General features: G+C 38.4%; 10 protein-coding genes across 12 annotated transcripts; 4 read left to right on the top strand and 6 right to left on the bottom strand.

The window, feature by feature from the left end:
- Positions 1-3: 3 nt before the first annotated feature.
- Gasu_18790 (uncharacterized protein) lies at positions 4-1,384 on the bottom strand. Its single transcript, XM_005707328.1, has 4 exons — positions 828-1,384; positions 570-762; positions 269-522; positions 4-216 (listed from the first exon to the last, which is right to left on the bottom strand). The coding sequence occupies exons 1-4, from the start codon at positions 1,371-1,373 to the stop codon at positions 25-27; spliced, it is 1,185 nt and encodes a 394-aa protein (XP_005707385.1). The 5' UTR covers positions 1,374-1,384; the 3' UTR covers positions 4-24.
- A 10-nt stretch (positions 1,385-1,394) lies between these two features.
- On the top strand, positions 1,395-1,819 carry Gasu_18780 (ribonuclease P subunit RPR2). Its single transcript, XM_005707327.1, has 2 exons — positions 1,395-1,541; positions 1,595-1,819. Exons 1-2 carry the CDS (start codon positions 1,401-1,403, stop codon positions 1,793-1,795), a joined length of 342 nt encoding a protein of 113 aa, XP_005707384.1. The 5' UTR covers positions 1,395-1,400; the 3' UTR covers positions 1,796-1,819.
- Positions 1,820-1,823: 4 nt separating this feature from the next.
- Gasu_18770 (cysteine desulfurase / selenocysteine lyase) lies at positions 1,824-3,354 on the bottom strand. Its single transcript, XM_005707326.1, has 2 exons — positions 3,090-3,354; positions 1,824-3,042 (listed from the first exon to the last, which is right to left on the bottom strand). The coding sequence occupies exons 1-2, from the start codon at positions 3,339-3,341 to the stop codon at positions 1,861-1,863; spliced, it is 1,434 nt and encodes a 477-aa protein (XP_005707383.1). The 5' UTR covers positions 3,342-3,354; the 3' UTR covers positions 1,824-1,860.
- A 270-nt stretch (positions 3,355-3,624) lies between these two features.
- Positions 3,625-5,119, top strand: Gasu_18760 (methionyl aminopeptidase). Its single transcript, XM_005707325.1, has 4 exons — positions 3,625-3,952; positions 4,003-4,044; positions 4,092-4,170; positions 4,223-5,119. Exons 1-4 carry the CDS (start codon positions 3,705-3,707, stop codon positions 5,090-5,092), a joined length of 1,239 nt encoding a protein of 412 aa, XP_005707382.1. The 5' UTR covers positions 3,625-3,704; the 3' UTR covers positions 5,093-5,119.
- Positions 5,120-5,123: 4 nt separating this feature from the next.
- Gasu_18750 (uncharacterized protein) lies at positions 5,124-5,834 on the bottom strand. The gene is made up of 2 exons (XM_005707324.1): positions 5,372-5,834; positions 5,124-5,321 (listed from the first exon to the last, which is right to left on the bottom strand). The coding sequence occupies exons 1-2, from the start codon at positions 5,723-5,725 to the stop codon at positions 5,184-5,186; spliced, it is 492 nt and encodes a 163-aa protein (XP_005707381.1). The 5' UTR covers positions 5,726-5,834; the 3' UTR covers positions 5,124-5,183.
- Positions 5,835-6,164: 330 nt separating this feature from the next.
- On the top strand, positions 6,165-6,699 carry Gasu_18740 (uncharacterized protein). Its single transcript, XM_005707323.1, has 4 exons — positions 6,165-6,297; positions 6,354-6,425; positions 6,475-6,566; positions 6,620-6,699. The coding sequence occupies exons 1-4, from the start codon at positions 6,289-6,291 to the stop codon at positions 6,675-6,677; spliced, it is 231 nt and encodes a 76-aa protein (XP_005707380.1). The 5' UTR covers positions 6,165-6,288; the 3' UTR covers positions 6,678-6,699.
- Positions 6,604-7,694, bottom strand: Gasu_18730 (40S ribosomal protein S3A). Of its 2 annotated transcripts, none has more exons than XM_005707321.1 (2): positions 7,605-7,694; positions 6,604-7,555 (listed from the first exon to the last, which is right to left on the bottom strand). In XM_005707321.1, the coding sequence occupies exons 1-2, from the start codon at positions 7,605-7,607 to the stop codon at positions 6,767-6,769; spliced, it is 792 nt and encodes a 263-aa protein (XP_005707378.1). In that variant the 5' UTR covers positions 7,608-7,694; the 3' UTR covers positions 6,604-6,766. The 2 variants fall into 2 exon arrangements, with proteins under 2 accessions (XP_005707378.1, XP_005707379.1); XM_005707322.1 differs by having other exon boundaries at positions 6,704-7,555.
- Positions 7,695-7,697: 3 nt separating this feature from the next.
- Gasu_18720 (uncharacterized protein) lies at positions 7,698-9,454 on the bottom strand. The gene is made up of 4 exons (XM_005707320.1): positions 9,274-9,454; positions 8,149-9,219; positions 8,023-8,100; positions 7,698-7,972 (listed from the first exon to the last, which is right to left on the bottom strand). Exons 1-4 carry the CDS (start codon positions 9,445-9,447, stop codon positions 7,772-7,774), a joined length of 1,524 nt encoding a protein of 507 aa, XP_005707377.1. The 5' UTR covers positions 9,448-9,454; the 3' UTR covers positions 7,698-7,771.
- Positions 9,455-9,463: 9 nt separating this feature from the next.
- On the bottom strand, positions 9,464-10,214 carry Gasu_18710 (hypothetical protein). 2 transcript variants are annotated; one of them, XM_005707318.1, is made up of 3 exons: positions 9,993-10,214; positions 9,849-9,939; positions 9,464-9,795 (listed from the first exon to the last, which is right to left on the bottom strand). In XM_005707318.1, the coding sequence occupies exons 1-3, from the start codon at positions 10,108-10,110 to the stop codon at positions 9,588-9,590; spliced, it is 417 nt and encodes a 138-aa protein (XP_005707375.1). In that variant the 5' UTR covers positions 10,111-10,214; the 3' UTR covers positions 9,464-9,587. The 2 variants fall into 2 exon arrangements, with proteins under 2 accessions (XP_005707375.1, XP_005707376.1); XM_005707319.1 differs by having other exon boundaries at positions 9,534-9,802.
- Positions 10,215-10,224: 10 nt separating this feature from the next.
- Positions 10,225-12,879, top strand: Gasu_18700 (monovalent cation:H+ antiporter-1, CPA1 family). The gene is made up of 6 exons (XM_005707317.1): positions 10,225-10,491; positions 10,558-10,677; positions 10,741-10,828; positions 10,872-11,015; positions 11,076-11,380; positions 11,429-12,879. Exons 1-6 carry the CDS (start codon positions 10,228-10,230, stop codon positions 12,215-12,217), a joined length of 1,710 nt encoding a protein of 569 aa, XP_005707374.1. The 5' UTR covers positions 10,225-10,227; the 3' UTR covers positions 12,218-12,879.
- The last annotated feature ends 2 nt before the right edge of the window (positions 12,880-12,881 follow it).

Raw genomic sequence — 12,881 nt, 5'->3', positions numbered from 1 at the left:
TTACCGTTTGATAAAGAAAGGCCGTTATTCTGTATGATTTGCAACAGAAGATGATGGACTGGATGGAATATGAAATATCTTTCTAGTCGCATCTCTCACCCGATGCGCTCCTATTTGAAAAAGATTGTTATCCGACTCAATACCTTTCTTTACTGCTGGACTCGCTTGTCCAAAAAATAACTTCAAACTCTCTCGAATGGTAGCCATCATCAGATCCTTTTCTCTCATTCAGCAACTCGCAACATATACATCATAAATAATTACTTACTCTGTCTGCACTCGTACGAGTATAAAAACAATGCTCTTCCATCTCTTCGACTTGAGTATCCTCTGCTTTGGAATCCATCACGTAAGAAGGAAAACGCAACTTGAAAGCAAAACAAGGGCTCGAGGTTTCCAATTCTAAAGTAATGTCCGTAACTTGTTTACATCGTTCATAATACAGCTGAACAACTCGATAAGAGTTAACAGAATGATATGAAAACTTGGTCTTGTGTCTTTTGATGATAATAGAAACGGGCACTAGAACAGAATTGAGAAACGTTTCCTATTCCATAATAAAGACTTGCCTCTTTGTTGTTCTTCTTCTTCTTCTTCTTCTCTTCTTCTTCTTGATGACCTATTATTCTCTTTGCAAACATAAAATGCATCAAATTCTGCTCTCCCACTTTTCAATAAGGAAACCATTACTTTCAACAAGTCGGGGTCATATTCTATAGTCACAGAATGAGAAGTCGCTACAACAGGACCACGCATACGTTGCTATTACAACCAACAATTGTAAGCAATCACCACAACACAAACCCTAACAACTATTTCATACTTACCCAATGACACTCTGCAATCAACTGATAACCGATATCATCAATAGTTGGGACATATACAGGTGAATTGGAGTTTGCAATGGGTTGTGCTTTTTCCATCAGTGGATTATCTTCTTCATCCACTGGCACTTTCAACCAAGTGATGAACATATTTCCTATCCACACACGGGCAGTTTGTTGATGTCCCGTGTAACCTGCACCATCCACTCGCATTTGGATAGGCCCAAAGTTGTCCTGGTTCGTACAAATAGGCGTATCAACAAAGCATTTCTTTCTCAAGTCTTCACATAATTGCTCACTTTTGTGTAATTGATGGGTCAACTGTTCTATTCTTTCTTGTAATAGGTCCATTTCGGTTTGTGCTCTTTCCAACGCGGCTTCTTTTTCCTTGACCAAGGATGACAACAAAAAGTCTTTTGAGTTGTTGGTTGTTTTGTTATTATCTTCAGGAAGGGTAACTGTTTCACGTGTAGAATAAGTAAAAGAAGAAGACCTCGGACGACTCAAGCCAAACCACATCGTTTCCTCCTCTGATTGATTGGACAACATTCCTCTTTGAAGAACAGCAGCAATGGAATGAAAAAGTCAACCAAAAGAAGCAACGCCGTTAAAGAGGAAATCATACAAAGTAGATTAGAATATTTATGGAACGCTGCTTTGAGCTATGGGACCACTATACCGGGTATTTCACGTTATTATGTGGCCATCATGTGGGAGGTAAGTTGATTGTGGACAACTTGCGTGGTGGTTGAGTTTGATGAGCATAATAGATGGGAAAAAGACTCAATTACCGACTAGATAGTCATACTGTAAAGCGTTACTTTTGTAAAAAGTGTTATACAATATGGATACCTGGAAAAACAGTTCAAATACGTCAAACAAGGCATAAAAAGAGAAGACGGGTGATTTACACTTGTTTGTTTTGTGAACGGTGTAAGAGATATGGATTTTCTCCGAGTACAAGTCAATAAAGGTGGTAAAGTTTTCTTTATGTACACAGTGTCTCAACCCATACAGTAGCTGATGCAAAGCGTTTTTATCTTTTCAACATATCTATTGAGCGATAAATAGAACCAATAAAGGAATCAATTTCTTCTTTGGTGTTGTACATATAAAGAGATGCTCGTGCAGAACCTGAAATGCCTAAAGATCGATGAAGTAGTTGAGCACAATGATGACCACTGCGAATGGCAACTCCTTCCAAATCCAATATCGAAGCCAAGTCACTGGCATGAATGCCTTGAATATTAAAAGAGCACAAAGCTACACGTCTCTTCACATCTTTTGGTCCATAAATAGTAACATTAGGAATATCTATGAGATGGCGATAGAGATATTCTGATAAACACCTTTCATAGGAATGAATAACATCCATTCCAATACTTTGTAAATATTCAACTGCTGCTCCCAACCCAACGGCTTCAGCAATAGCAGGAGTTCCAGCTTCCAACTTGTGAGGCAAAACTGCAAAAGTTGAGTAGTCCTCATAAACATCGGCAATCATTTCACCTCCTCCTAGGAAAGGTGACATATTCTCTAATAAAGATTCCTTTCCATAAAGAAAACCAATTCCAGTAGGTCCACACATCTTATGTCCCGAAGCTACCAGAAAGTCACAATCTAAATCGACCACATTCACTGGCATATGAGGAACACTTTGACAAGCATCTACTAAAACCAAAGCACCCGCAGAATGTGCCCAACGAGTGATTGGTTTGATATCGTTGATAAACCCCAACACGTTGGAAACATGAGAACAAGCAACCAACCGAACTTTGCCAGATTCTAATAACATTTTGAAGCTTTCCAAACTGTCCTGTTCTTGGTTATCCAAAACAACATATTTCAAAATAGCTCCGGTACGTGAAGCTATTAGTTGCCAAGGGACAATATTGCTGTGGTGATTACTGATAGCTAAAATCAACTCATCTCCAGGTTTTAAGTTATGAAGACCCCAAGCATATGCTACTAAATTGATTGCTTCGGTTGCATTTCTAGTAAAGATGATTTGCTCTCTGGACTCTGCCCCAATAAAGTGTTGAAGTATCTGTCTTGCACGTTCATATGCTTCGGTAGCTCTTGAAGATAAAGTGTGCGCTCCTCGGTGGACATTGGCGTTGTTATGTAAATAATACTTTTGTAAAGCTTCTAAAACGACCAAGGGTTTCTGGGAAGTCGCTGCAGAGTCCAAGTACACGAGTTTTTTGTTTTCTATAGTCTTTATGAAACTTGAGCAACTGAGGCTAAAAAAGTATATAGACTTACTTGCTGCAGAATGGGAAAGTCTTCTCTTTTCACTGGACACTGAAGGTTGTTTAAAGTATCAGAATAGGGGGATGAGAGTAAAGTGGCACAAGTCAGCAACCTTTGAGGACGCAAGGAACGCAACCTCTTTACAGAAAAACTGGGACTACACCACCTTTTACCAAATACATTTTCTTCTTTGAAACCACATTGAGTTACAAACGAACAAGAAGTCTTCCAACCACCACAACGATTCATCGCACAATGAGTCATCAATGAAAAGCAACTTGCATCTCTCCTTCCACAACCACTTTTCTTTCGTCGTAGGATAATTACTGCTCTTGGTTTCCACATAGAGTTGACTGGTTGAACAAAATGTATACTTCCAAAAACGACCAAGGCTATTCTACTCCACAACACATTCTATTTGAATCATAATAAATAGATGAAATACACAATTCAGAAATAAAGAGGAAAGAACGTCTGTGAAGAAGTTTTCAAGAAATGACACAAAAGCAACATGATATATATAGCAATGGCAATGATGAAGAAAGATGGAAGGAATAGTAGTAATTATTATTATTATTGTTGTTATTGTTTTGGTGGTGGTGGTGGTGGGAAAGACCATCTTTGGATATGGAACAAGAAGAGTTGAACAACTTGACCAAGGAGAGGACGGAGAGTAAAAGGAAGAACAATAGAAAGAAAAAGAAGAAGAAGGAAAACGGAGTGAACGGTAGCTCTAAGGTGACAGAAGGTGATACTCAACCTGTACCTCAAGACGTCGAAACAAAGGAAGATTGGGTCGGCTTGAGTAAAGTATTTACGAAAGGAGTGTATCCTGTGGGTGAAGTTCAAGAATATAAAGATAAAAATACTTACAGGTGAGAAATATCAAGTACGAAAACTAGTAATATTGAATTAGAACTTGAAGGAAAACGAGTGAGGAGCTTCGTGAACGTGAAAGGTTGGAAAGGTTGGTAACCCTCAAGTTTTTGGAAAAGTTGTAAAGAGTTGCTATAGTGATTTTTACAACTCGTTCCGAAGAGCAGCAGAAGCCCACAGGAGAGTGAGACAGTATATACTTCCCTATATTAAGCCTGTACGTATTTATTTTCTGTCTCCTTTAGAGCTGTGTTATATCTCTTTTTTAGGGAATCAAACTTATAGATATGTGTGAAAGACTGGAGAATGCTTCGAGAACTTTTATAGAAGAAGATGAGCTCAAGGCTGGTATTGCATTTCCAACTGGCTGTTCCTTAAATCACGTGGCTGCTCATTACACTCCCAACTCCGGAGATGATACGGTGTTACAATATGGAGATGTTATGAAACTTGACTTTGGAATTCACGTCAATGGCCATATCATAGACTCTGCATTTACCATTGCCTTTGATTCAAAATATGACAATTTGTTACAAGCAGTGAAGGAAGCCACGAATACTGGCATCAAAGAAGCAGGTATCGATGTGCGACTGTGTGACATAGGAGCAGCCATTCAAGAAGTTATGGAAAGCTATGAAGTCGAAATCAATGGCAAAGTATTTCCTGTTAAGTGTATTCGCAATTTAAATGGACACAGTATTGGAAATTATCAAATACATGCAGGAAAGAGCGTACCTATAGTGAAAGGTGGGGATCAAACGAAGATGGAAGAAAATGAAGTTTATGCCATTGAGACCTTTGGATCTACTGGTCGTGGATATATTCGAGAAGATGGAGAATGTAGCCATTATATGAAACGAATAGATGCAGGTCACGTTCCTTTACGTGTTGCTCGAGCAAAGTCTTTGCTAAATACGATCAATAAGCACTTCGGTACTCTTGCCTTTTGTCGCAGATATTTGGATCGTCTAGGCGAGACCAGATATTTGTTGGCTTTAAAGAATCTTTGTGAAAGTGGTATTGTGGAGCCTTATCCTCCATTATGTGATGTGCGAGGTTGTTACACTGCACAATTTGAACATACCATCCTGTTAAGACCAACTTGCAAGGAAGTTATTTCCAGAGGGGAAGATTATTGAATAAATAATATTATATCTTTGCTTACAATGGAGTCAGGAAAGACAAGAGACTTTTGCAAGTTGATTTATAAGAGAGATATTCATCGACCCCTTAACGACGCCTTTGGTCATAAGTATCCATAAAGTCATCGTTTGACTGTTGCCCATTAAACTGTAGCCATAACAAAAACACCAAGATAGGAATGATGGTCAATACAACCAATACTCGTGGATCATCCACACCCAGAGGCTGTTATAGAGTTTAGTTACAACGTTTGAAAAAGGTGGAGCTGAACTTACTTCTCCTGTACCTTCTGTGGCAAGACAACGATTGGAATATGCAAATAAGGAGGCCACTACAGAAGAAACTTGGAACCATGAAGAGATATTCGTTTTCCAATGAGGAAAAGCAATTGCCTTGATATGAGCAAGACTGTTGTTGCTATCAATATTGGGGTTTTTCTGGCAACGAAGACTTCTCTTTATACCTTGGAATGGAAGCTTGTGATAGGAAGAAAAAGTATGGATAAAGGCATTCATGATCAGTTCTCCAAACGAGATTGGGGAAGAAGAAGGATGGAATGAATGAATGGCTAAGATAGATGATCGAATGGCTCTCTTTGAAAGATTGCCTTCTCGGCGGAAGCCATTCATACATTGAGAATATCAAACGAATTGGACAATACAACCCTGTGAAATGGGTAACAGGTTGTCATCCTTGTTCCCTTTTGACACTAGGGAAGCGTAATAAGAAGAAGATTTCTATATAACAATAGGAAATGAAGAGTCACGGTTCAGGACTGAATTGTAAAGTTATAATATATATTTCATTTTTTGTTGATATTTTATTGTTAGGTATGGGAAATGGTTTCCAATTTTGTGAAAAAACACTCGTCGGTTGCGATAAATATATTGATAATGTTTTTTCATAGTTTACAATGTTCTTCAGCCTTCACAACATGACTTATAGAGTGGAAATCAACCCTTTTCATAGAATAAAACAGATAGCTTGTGATATCATTTTGTTATGATATCTGGGAAATCACCAGGAATTTCCAAAATACAAAATACAATGATGCAAATCCATTTGATGGATTGTGTTACATAGTTTTATTTTTGGATATGAAAAATGGCAAATGCATTTCGATTTTCAAATCCATCCTTTCGCGGGGAAGGCAGTTAATTGGGAGGAAGAAGAGAGAAGAGACGGATAAGAAATGCAACAAGTATGTATTCTTTCGAGATGTCATAGGCTCCTAAAGAGACGAGACTATGTGTATAGGAAGACCTTGTTACTTTGCAACAGCTAAACACATTCACTTGCCATTTGAACGAAAGCTTTCAACAGATTGAGGTACCCTTGATGAATACTGTATAAGATTGGCCGTGACTTGTACATATAGGAAAGACTAAAAGTTCTGGAACTAAAAGCAACAAGACTTGAAGAAACAACTGATAGATGGGACAAATGGTTAAGAAGCATTGGCAAATTAAGGTATGTATATACTTCACTTCTTCAGTGGTCAAGTCACTGTGTTGAACCCTTAGGATGAAGCAACGACAAGAAAACACAAAACTTGGCACCAAAAAATTGCCAACCAACTAAGCGAACCTTAAGAAAAATAAAACATACACTCTCAATAAACGACCATGTCTTTATAAAGCATGTTTGAAAAAAAGCTTTCGAGAAAAGGATCACAAACCGGGAATTTCTGTCCTTTCCGTGGTTTCTTCCAAAGGACGTTCAACTTTCATTCCTGCGTCTTCTTCGATTCCACTTTCGGTATGAAGCTCCATGAGTTTGGCAATATCCAACCTTGGAGCTCTTAACATTTTCACCTTACGGATATGAACATTTTGTAAAGGAAAAATAGAGGCACAAGCCTTTTCAATATCACTTCCAATGGTTTCTGGAATAAACTTGTGAACCAATTCCTTCAGTTCACAAGAACTTGCTTCTCGCACCATAATCTCCGTCATCTTCTTTCTAATGGCCCTAATTTTGGAAGTCTGTGCATAACACGTCTTTTTTACTTGACCCTTTCGGCGTTTCGTAAAGCCAATGCAAAACAACCGTAGTAAGTAACCGTCGGTGGTCTTCACATCCACGTGTGCTTCGATAAGCGACTGCCACTTGCGAATAAGACCACAAAGTTTATCTCGAGCAAAGTCCATTCCATAAAAGTTGGTCAGGCAGTTTCTTCCTTCTACTTCCTCGCAACGCAATCTGATTTTTCTATAGGCCAAACTCTCGTCTTTGTTACTACTGAGGTCCGCTAGACAAACATCATATACTCTGCCTTTCAAGGAGTCTGCAGCAATTTTGGTTCCTGTCGTCTTAGTAACCAAAGTTTTGCCAACTTGCCGTTGAGAAAACATTGCTGGGGCCTTTATGTCGTACCATTCCTTTCTGAGAAAGGGATCTGTCAATCTCTTCTTCAAACCCTTGCCCTTTTTTGAAAGACGTTTATTTTTCCCTATTGCCTATACAAGGTTAGAATAAAATCAAAAAAAGAGTACAGCTCCACAATACCATATTCTACTAGTGCTGCCTACAAACAGCTCTTCAAATGCAGTCCAAGTTAATCGACGACGACGAAATCAAAAATCGAATGAAATGTGCTAAGAAGAATAAAATTATTTTATGGAAAAGTTGTCATTGTCTCTCTTACTTCCAAATACTACAAACGCAGTAAACACTTACAAAAGCTTTAATCCTCTTCCACTATCTCTCTTACGAATATCTCGAGGTGCAAACCACTCTTCGGATGTATCAGAACTTTGAACTTGTGATAAATTCTTTTCTGCTTTAGAAAGCGCAGCTTCTAATTCACGTATAACAGCGTCTTTGTTTCTGGAAGACTCGGAAAACAACTTTTCCATTTCGTCTACATCATTTAACTAATACAAACAGTGAAAAACAGTGAAATACGTATCCAAACGAACTTTACCAGCATTCGGTTCTTTTCCTTCAAATACTTTATCTGTTCCTTGTCTTCATCTAGTGCCTTTTCGTATTCCTCGGACTTCTAAGAAAATATTTGAAAAGAGTCAAAAGCTAAAAAAATTGCACATACTTGCTTATATAATTTCAGTTGCTCTATTTCTGCTCTTGCCTCTTCCAACTGCTTTCTCAACTTGTCATTCTCTTGTCTGGCTCGTCTATCTTCAGTTCGTATTCGAAAAGAATAAATTCTACCTCCAGCATCTCGAGCCTTCTCAACTGCTACAGAAGCCTTTTCAAAGTCCTCTTTTGTATTCTTATCCAATATATTCACACCAAGTATATCTGCAGTATCATCTTCCACAGCAGATTCACCAACAATGGCATTCCAAACATGAAATAACCAACCACTACTTGCACAAGAACTGTCATCTTCATTGGCACTTTCTGTGTCGTTGATATTTGATGACTCTATTGCATTCTTTACAACACTTTCTATCAGTGTATTGGTACCTATATCCGAAGTGACCTGTGGATCTTGCACATCTTGAGAAAATACTCGCTTCAGAAATGCCAACTGTCTATCGCTATAAGTTAGAAAGAACTCATCCAATTCTACTTCTATATCAGTGAGCGAAGGTGACTTTAACTGGCTAGTTGTTGAAAGTGCAAGACGAATTTCAAAGTTCAGTCCATCAACAAGTGGAACACGTTCTGTTGATAACTTGACTCTGCTTTGCGAAGTGATTGAAAGACCGGAAACACGAAATACTTTTCGAAACAGAAACGGACTTCCATAAGAAGCGTCCATGACTGGATGGCTACTCATATTCCAGTTTGCGTCAGCTGAAAACGTTATTACGGAAGCTACTCGAATGCAGACTTCGCAGTCGTTATCTTGATAGGTAAAACATATATTGTAGAGTTCTAAAAAGACATTTGCTCCAAGTCTTCCTAGTTTTGTAGTGTACCACTTGGTTGTTTCTTCGTCTACTTCATCAGCACCTACGAGTTCCGAACTTTTCAGTTTTTCTACTTGGGTACCTTTGGGATTTTCGACTACATTACACTCTTCATTTGATTTGCTTTCTTTGTCCATAGAGTGAGGTTTTGCTGTTATGTATAGATTTTCTCCATAAATTTCCACTGGCTTGGAACCTAGTGCATACCAGGGAATTTGTGCCTTTAGCTTCCCCAAACGACCCTTTCCATTCAGTGAGCAGCTACATAACAACCACAATAGGAACATTCTACTTACAGAAGTTATACAAAAGGGAAGATTCGCATCGTTGAGTACGTCTATTTTCAAATCAACATTTTCCAGGGATAGATAACCTCCTCGGATACCCAAACCAACGTCACTTCCTCTAGCGTTAGCATAACGACTTATCAAAGAAGTCAAAATAGAGGCAAAGGTGCCTTCCAAAACCATAGAGAGTCAGGTTTTCAGTTGTGTTATGACTAGAGAATCCCAGCCGATCTTTTCCTTGAGAGACTTACAGAGAGAATCATGAAAATTTAAAAAAGGAGTAGATTGGGATGAAAAACTTTACTGATAAAAAGAAACGCATATCAACTGGAGGACAAAGAAGAGAAAGTTTCTCCAGCGTTCTGCCTTACTTTAGTTAATACAGAACGAAGCTCAACGTCCAAGTCAGTTATTTTTTGGAGAATTCTATCAGTGGCCACTTCACGTTCTCTCAAAGACTCTGCAAAAGTTCCAAATGATAAGTCTTCTTTCTCCCCCGAAGAAGAGAATTTCTTAGATGGAAAGGGAAATCTTATCCCTATTGATCATGTTCATTCCACATATATGCCAAGGTTTGTATTTACCTTCTTTCAAGTTCAGCTTGGTCTATGTACACTTCAAACTGTTTTCTTCGTAGACGTTCTACTTGTTCCAACAACTCAGGACCTCTTTCTCCTATGAGATTGGTTTTGAGAAAACAACCCAACGAGCTATATAAGAATAAATACCAAAGGGACGATTTCTACTATCTGCTAAACGAGCTTCGGCAGCAGCTAACTCAGCTTCAAGACCTTCTTCCAATTCGTCCAACTGTGTATCACTTGGTTTATCTGTAAAAGAAGCCATCCTTCCACAAACACAACTGCAATAAGACACCACCACCAACTAACTAATCAACGCATATCATCGCTTTGCAAATTCCACAGCGGTGAATATAAGTGATTAGCTCTAAACTTTTATTCAATGAACGATATTAATGACTCTGACTCCATCTTGACAGCTCCAGATCCTGGAACTTTTGTTGATGTCCTGACAATACTTTTTACTTTCATAGTCTTCTTCCGTTGGATAAACAAAAAGTCCTTGAACATTCCAGATAGCATTGCTTTATCACTTTCCTCGCTAATTGCTTCCAATCTTTTGATTGTTTTAAACTTGACTCTTCCTCATATTGGAGTACCAGGTTTAGACTTGACTCCCTTCCACAACGTGACTGTATCGTTTCCTGTGAGTTTGCCCAAGTCACTGTATAGTTATGATACACAAGTCTTACGTACTGTTTTCCGTTGCTAGAGCTTCGTTTTAGACTCAGCGTTAGGATTTCTCTTGTTTTCGGACGCTATGGAGTTGGATATAGTTTCTTTGAAACGTTCCATTGAAGTCATATTTGTTTTGGCTGTATTCACAACTTTGGTAAGGGGACTCCTTTATATGGATATTTTTTGTAAAGTTGTAAATATGTGTATATATGGTTAGTTAGCATCGCTGTCCATCGCAAGTTTTCTGTATCTTATCATGATATGGATATCTTACCCTCTTCCCTTTTCGCATTGTTTATTGTTCGGTAAGTGAACCTCATTTATATCTCTGATCGCCTCCTATTTCAGTAGGTGCTATTGTATCACCTACAGACCCTGTAGCAGTTAGTGGAATATTGAAATCCAAAAGAGAATTGTTGCCAAAATATCAGCGTTTCATTATAGCAGGAGAGTCTTTATTCAATGATGCAGTTTCCGTCGTATTATTTATAGGTACTCATTGAATCATTTCTATAAGAAAAGTATCAATCTTATGTATCTATATAAATGTAGGTCTTCGACATTGTATTTTTGCTCCACACAAGGCTGGTGTAACATTTCTTGTGCGACTATTTGTACAGGAGGTTGTATTAGGAGTCACTGTTGGCTTTGCGATGGGTTACTTGGCCTATCAAATGCTTAGTAGCTTTGAAAGTCGAGTATTAGAAGCACATGTTACTCTAGTTCTCGTATTGTTGATTAATATGATTTGTAAACATCTCGGTGCCTCTATTCCGTTGGCAAGTGTTATTGCAGGTCTCATGATTGGCAACTATGGAGTAGCATTTGTAATCAGTTCACAAAAGACCTTTCATTGGGTAAGTTGTATGGAATGAATGGTCAAATAACTAAACAACCTTCATTAGTTGTGGGGCTTTATTAATGATACGCTGAATAGTGTTTTGTATTTACTGATGGGTTTCATTTCCATTCTTTTCGTAACGTTGCCGAATATAGGCTCATATCCTTCTAGATTTATCTATTACTTTGTCTTCCTTTCCATCATTCCATTATCTTTGCTTTCTCGGTTCATATCGGTATTGATACCTCTGCGTATGTTGCAATTGTACTACAAAATAAGAAGGAAACGTTTACATCCTGCTATCCGATATGCCATGCCGTTGAAATTTGTATTTGTATTGACTTGGAGTGGCATGCGAGGAGCTATTTCAGTAGCTTTGGCATTGTCTCTTCCTGATCAACTAGCAAGTCGCGCGATCATTTTCACGCTTTGTTATACATTGGTTTGTTTCAGTACTATAGTGCAAGGGTTACTATTTGAAAAAGTGGTGGGCTATTTGGGTGCATTTCCAAAGATCATTAGAGCAACTTTTGATGGAAATATAGCACAAATGAACAATAAGAGAAAGAATTCTTATCTGAGGGAATCTTTTGTGGATAAGAACGCTAACCTCAAACCTCTTCCAAGTTTATCGGATTTGGTTCGTTCGGTTGGACTTGTGGGTGTTGCTTTGAATCAACAGGACAATATATCTAAGGATAATGTAAAACTTCATTTGGTGGCACATCAACAACAACCGAAGACAAGAAGAATTCCACTCGATAACGAAATAGAATCTTCGATGGAGTGGTCATCAACAGGAAAGTGGTTACAATCACCCTTATTAGACAATAATGAAGAGAGTGCAAAATGATGTTTCTTTTGGTTGATGCAAAACACTTTGTTATGTATAGGAAGGATGGTTTTGTATTTTTTCATAAAGTACAACACGAAGAGATATGAAAGAACCCATCATCAACCAGAATGGAGCGCAATTAGCTTTCCATTAACAAAAGGGCCTATAGAGTCTTTCTCCCACCGAGTCATCTGACAAAACCTGCACCTTTTGTTGTTCTCTTGTGGTCCACGCTCAAAATATTTTCTACAAACTGGGGTTTGCGACCAAAGGACGATTCAAATATTAGAAAGCAACAGGAAACGAAAAGTGGTGATATAGGTCACAACCTTGTGAAAAATGCGCTTTCTGAAATAGTTCAAAGTGCTTCGGTTACACATTTTCCCACATCCACTGTAAGAATATGGTTTCACTGGAATGACACAACTATGTTCAACAAAGGTTGCTCACTTACTGTAGAGAGTCCAGATATCGTTGGCCAAATGCCAAACTTCGTTCTATCGTGCAACAATGCAGTGTATTTCAAAAGCAAAGCAGTAAAGCGATACTATAAGAGTTAGTTGAGAAAAACAAAACAAACGCCTTCTCCAATAAAGAGAAGGCTGAAATTCATGGCGCCATTCCTGTGAGCCCGCCACCTAATTGCGTCCTCCTCATTGGTCAACGGAACATTTGGACGTGT

Source organism: Galdieria sulphuraria (assembly GCF_000341285.1).
Source record: "Galdieria sulphuraria unplaced genomic scaffold scaf_12, whole genome shotgun sequence".
Lineage (NCBI taxonomy): Eukaryota > Rhodophyta > Bangiophyceae > Galdieriales > Galdieriaceae > Galdieria > Galdieria sulphuraria.
This window is presented reverse-complemented; position numbering and strand designations above follow the sequence as displayed.

Excerpts from the sequence above, each read along its gene's own strand:
- Gasu_18720 (XM_005707320.1), bottom strand. The coding sequence starts at position 9,447 with ATGGTTTTGGAAGGCACCTTTGCCTCTATTTTGACTTCTTTGATAAGT. Across the intron at positions 8,101-8,148 it reads AACTGAAATTATATAAGCAA|AAGTCCGAGGAATACGAAAA; the intron begins GTATGTGCAATT and ends ATATTTTCTTAG. Across the intron at positions 7,973-8,022 it reads AGGAAAAGAACCGAATGCTG|TTAAATGATGTAGACGAAAT; the intron begins GTAAAGTTCGTT and ends TGTTTGTATTAG.
- Gasu_18760 (XM_005707325.1), top strand. The coding sequence starts at position 3,705 with ATGGAACAAGAAGAGTTGAACAACTTGACCAAGGAGAGGACGGAGAGT. Across the intron at positions 3,953-4,002 it reads AAAGATAAAAATACTTACAG|GAAAACGAGTGAGGAGCTTC; the intron begins GTGAGAAATATC and ends TAGAACTTGAAG. Across the intron at positions 4,171-4,222 it reads TACTTCCCTATATTAAGCCT|GGAATCAAACTTATAGATAT; the intron begins GTACGTATTTAT and ends TCTCTTTTTTAG.
- Gasu_18740 (XM_005707323.1), top strand. Across the intron at positions 6,426-6,474 it reads AAAGCTTTCAACAGATTGAG|GAAAGACTAAAAGTTCTGGA; the intron begins GTACCCTTGATG and ends TTGTACATATAG. Across the intron at positions 6,567-6,619 it reads AGAAGCATTGGCAAATTAAG|GATGAAGCAACGACAAGAAA; the intron begins GTATGTATATAC and ends TTGAACCCTTAG.
- Gasu_18710 (XM_005707318.1), bottom strand. The coding sequence starts at position 10,110 with ATGGCTTCTTTTACAGATAAACCAAGTGATACACAGTTGGACGAATTG. Across the intron at positions 9,940-9,992 it reads TAGTAGAAATCGTCCCTTTG|GAGAAAGAGGTCCTGAGTTG; the intron begins GTATTTATTCTT and ends CCAATCTCATAG. Across the intron at positions 9,796-9,848 it reads CAAGCTGAACTTGAAAGAAG|ATTTCCCTTTCCATCTAAGA; the intron begins GTAAATACAAAC and ends AATAGGGATAAG.
- Gasu_18750 (XM_005707324.1), bottom strand. The coding sequence starts at position 5,725 with ATGAATGGCTTCCGCCGAGAAGGCAATCTTTCAAAGAGAGCCATTCGA. Across the intron at positions 5,322-5,371 it reads CCACAGAAGGTACAGGAGAA|CCTCTGGGTGTGGATGATCC; the intron begins GTAAGTTCAGCT and ends ACTCTATAACAG.
- Gasu_18790 (XM_005707328.1), bottom strand. The coding sequence starts at position 1,373 with ATGTTGTCCAATCAATCAGAGGAGGAAACGATGTGGTTTGGCTTGAGT. Across the intron at positions 523-569 it reads AGAAGAAGAACAACAAAGAG|TGCCCGTTTCTATTATCATC; the intron begins GCAAGTCTTTAT and ends ATTCTGTTCTAG. Across the intron at positions 217-268 it reads CTCGTACGAGTGCAGACAGA|GATCTGATGATGGCTACCAT; the intron begins GTAAGTAATTAT and ends ATGAGAGAAAAG.
- Gasu_18700 (XM_005707317.1), top strand. The coding sequence starts at position 10,228 with ATGAACGATATTAATGACTCTGACTCCATCTTGACAGCTCCAGATCCT. Across the intron at positions 10,492-10,557 it reads ACGTGACTGTATCGTTTCCT|AGCTTCGTTTTAGACTCAGC; the intron begins GTGAGTTTGCCC and ends TTCCGTTGCTAG. Across the intron at positions 11,381-11,428 it reads CACAAAAGACCTTTCATTGG|TTGTGGGGCTTTATTAATGA; the intron begins GTAAGTTGTATG and ends AACCTTCATTAG.
- Gasu_18770 (XM_005707326.1), bottom strand. The coding sequence starts at position 3,341 with ATGACTCATTGTGCGATGAATCGTTGTGGTGGTTGGAAGACTTCTTGT. Across the intron at positions 3,043-3,089 it reads ACTTTCCCATTCTGCAGCAA|ACTATAGAAAACAAAAAACT; the intron begins GTAAGTCTATAT and ends AGTTTCATAAAG.
- Gasu_18780 (XM_005707327.1), top strand. The coding sequence starts at position 1,401 with ATGAAAAAGTCAACCAAAAGAAGCAACGCCGTTAAAGAGGAAATCATA. Across the intron at positions 1,542-1,594 it reads ATGTGGCCATCATGTGGGAG|ATGGGAAAAAGACTCAATTA; the intron begins GTAAGTTGATTG and ends TGAGCATAATAG.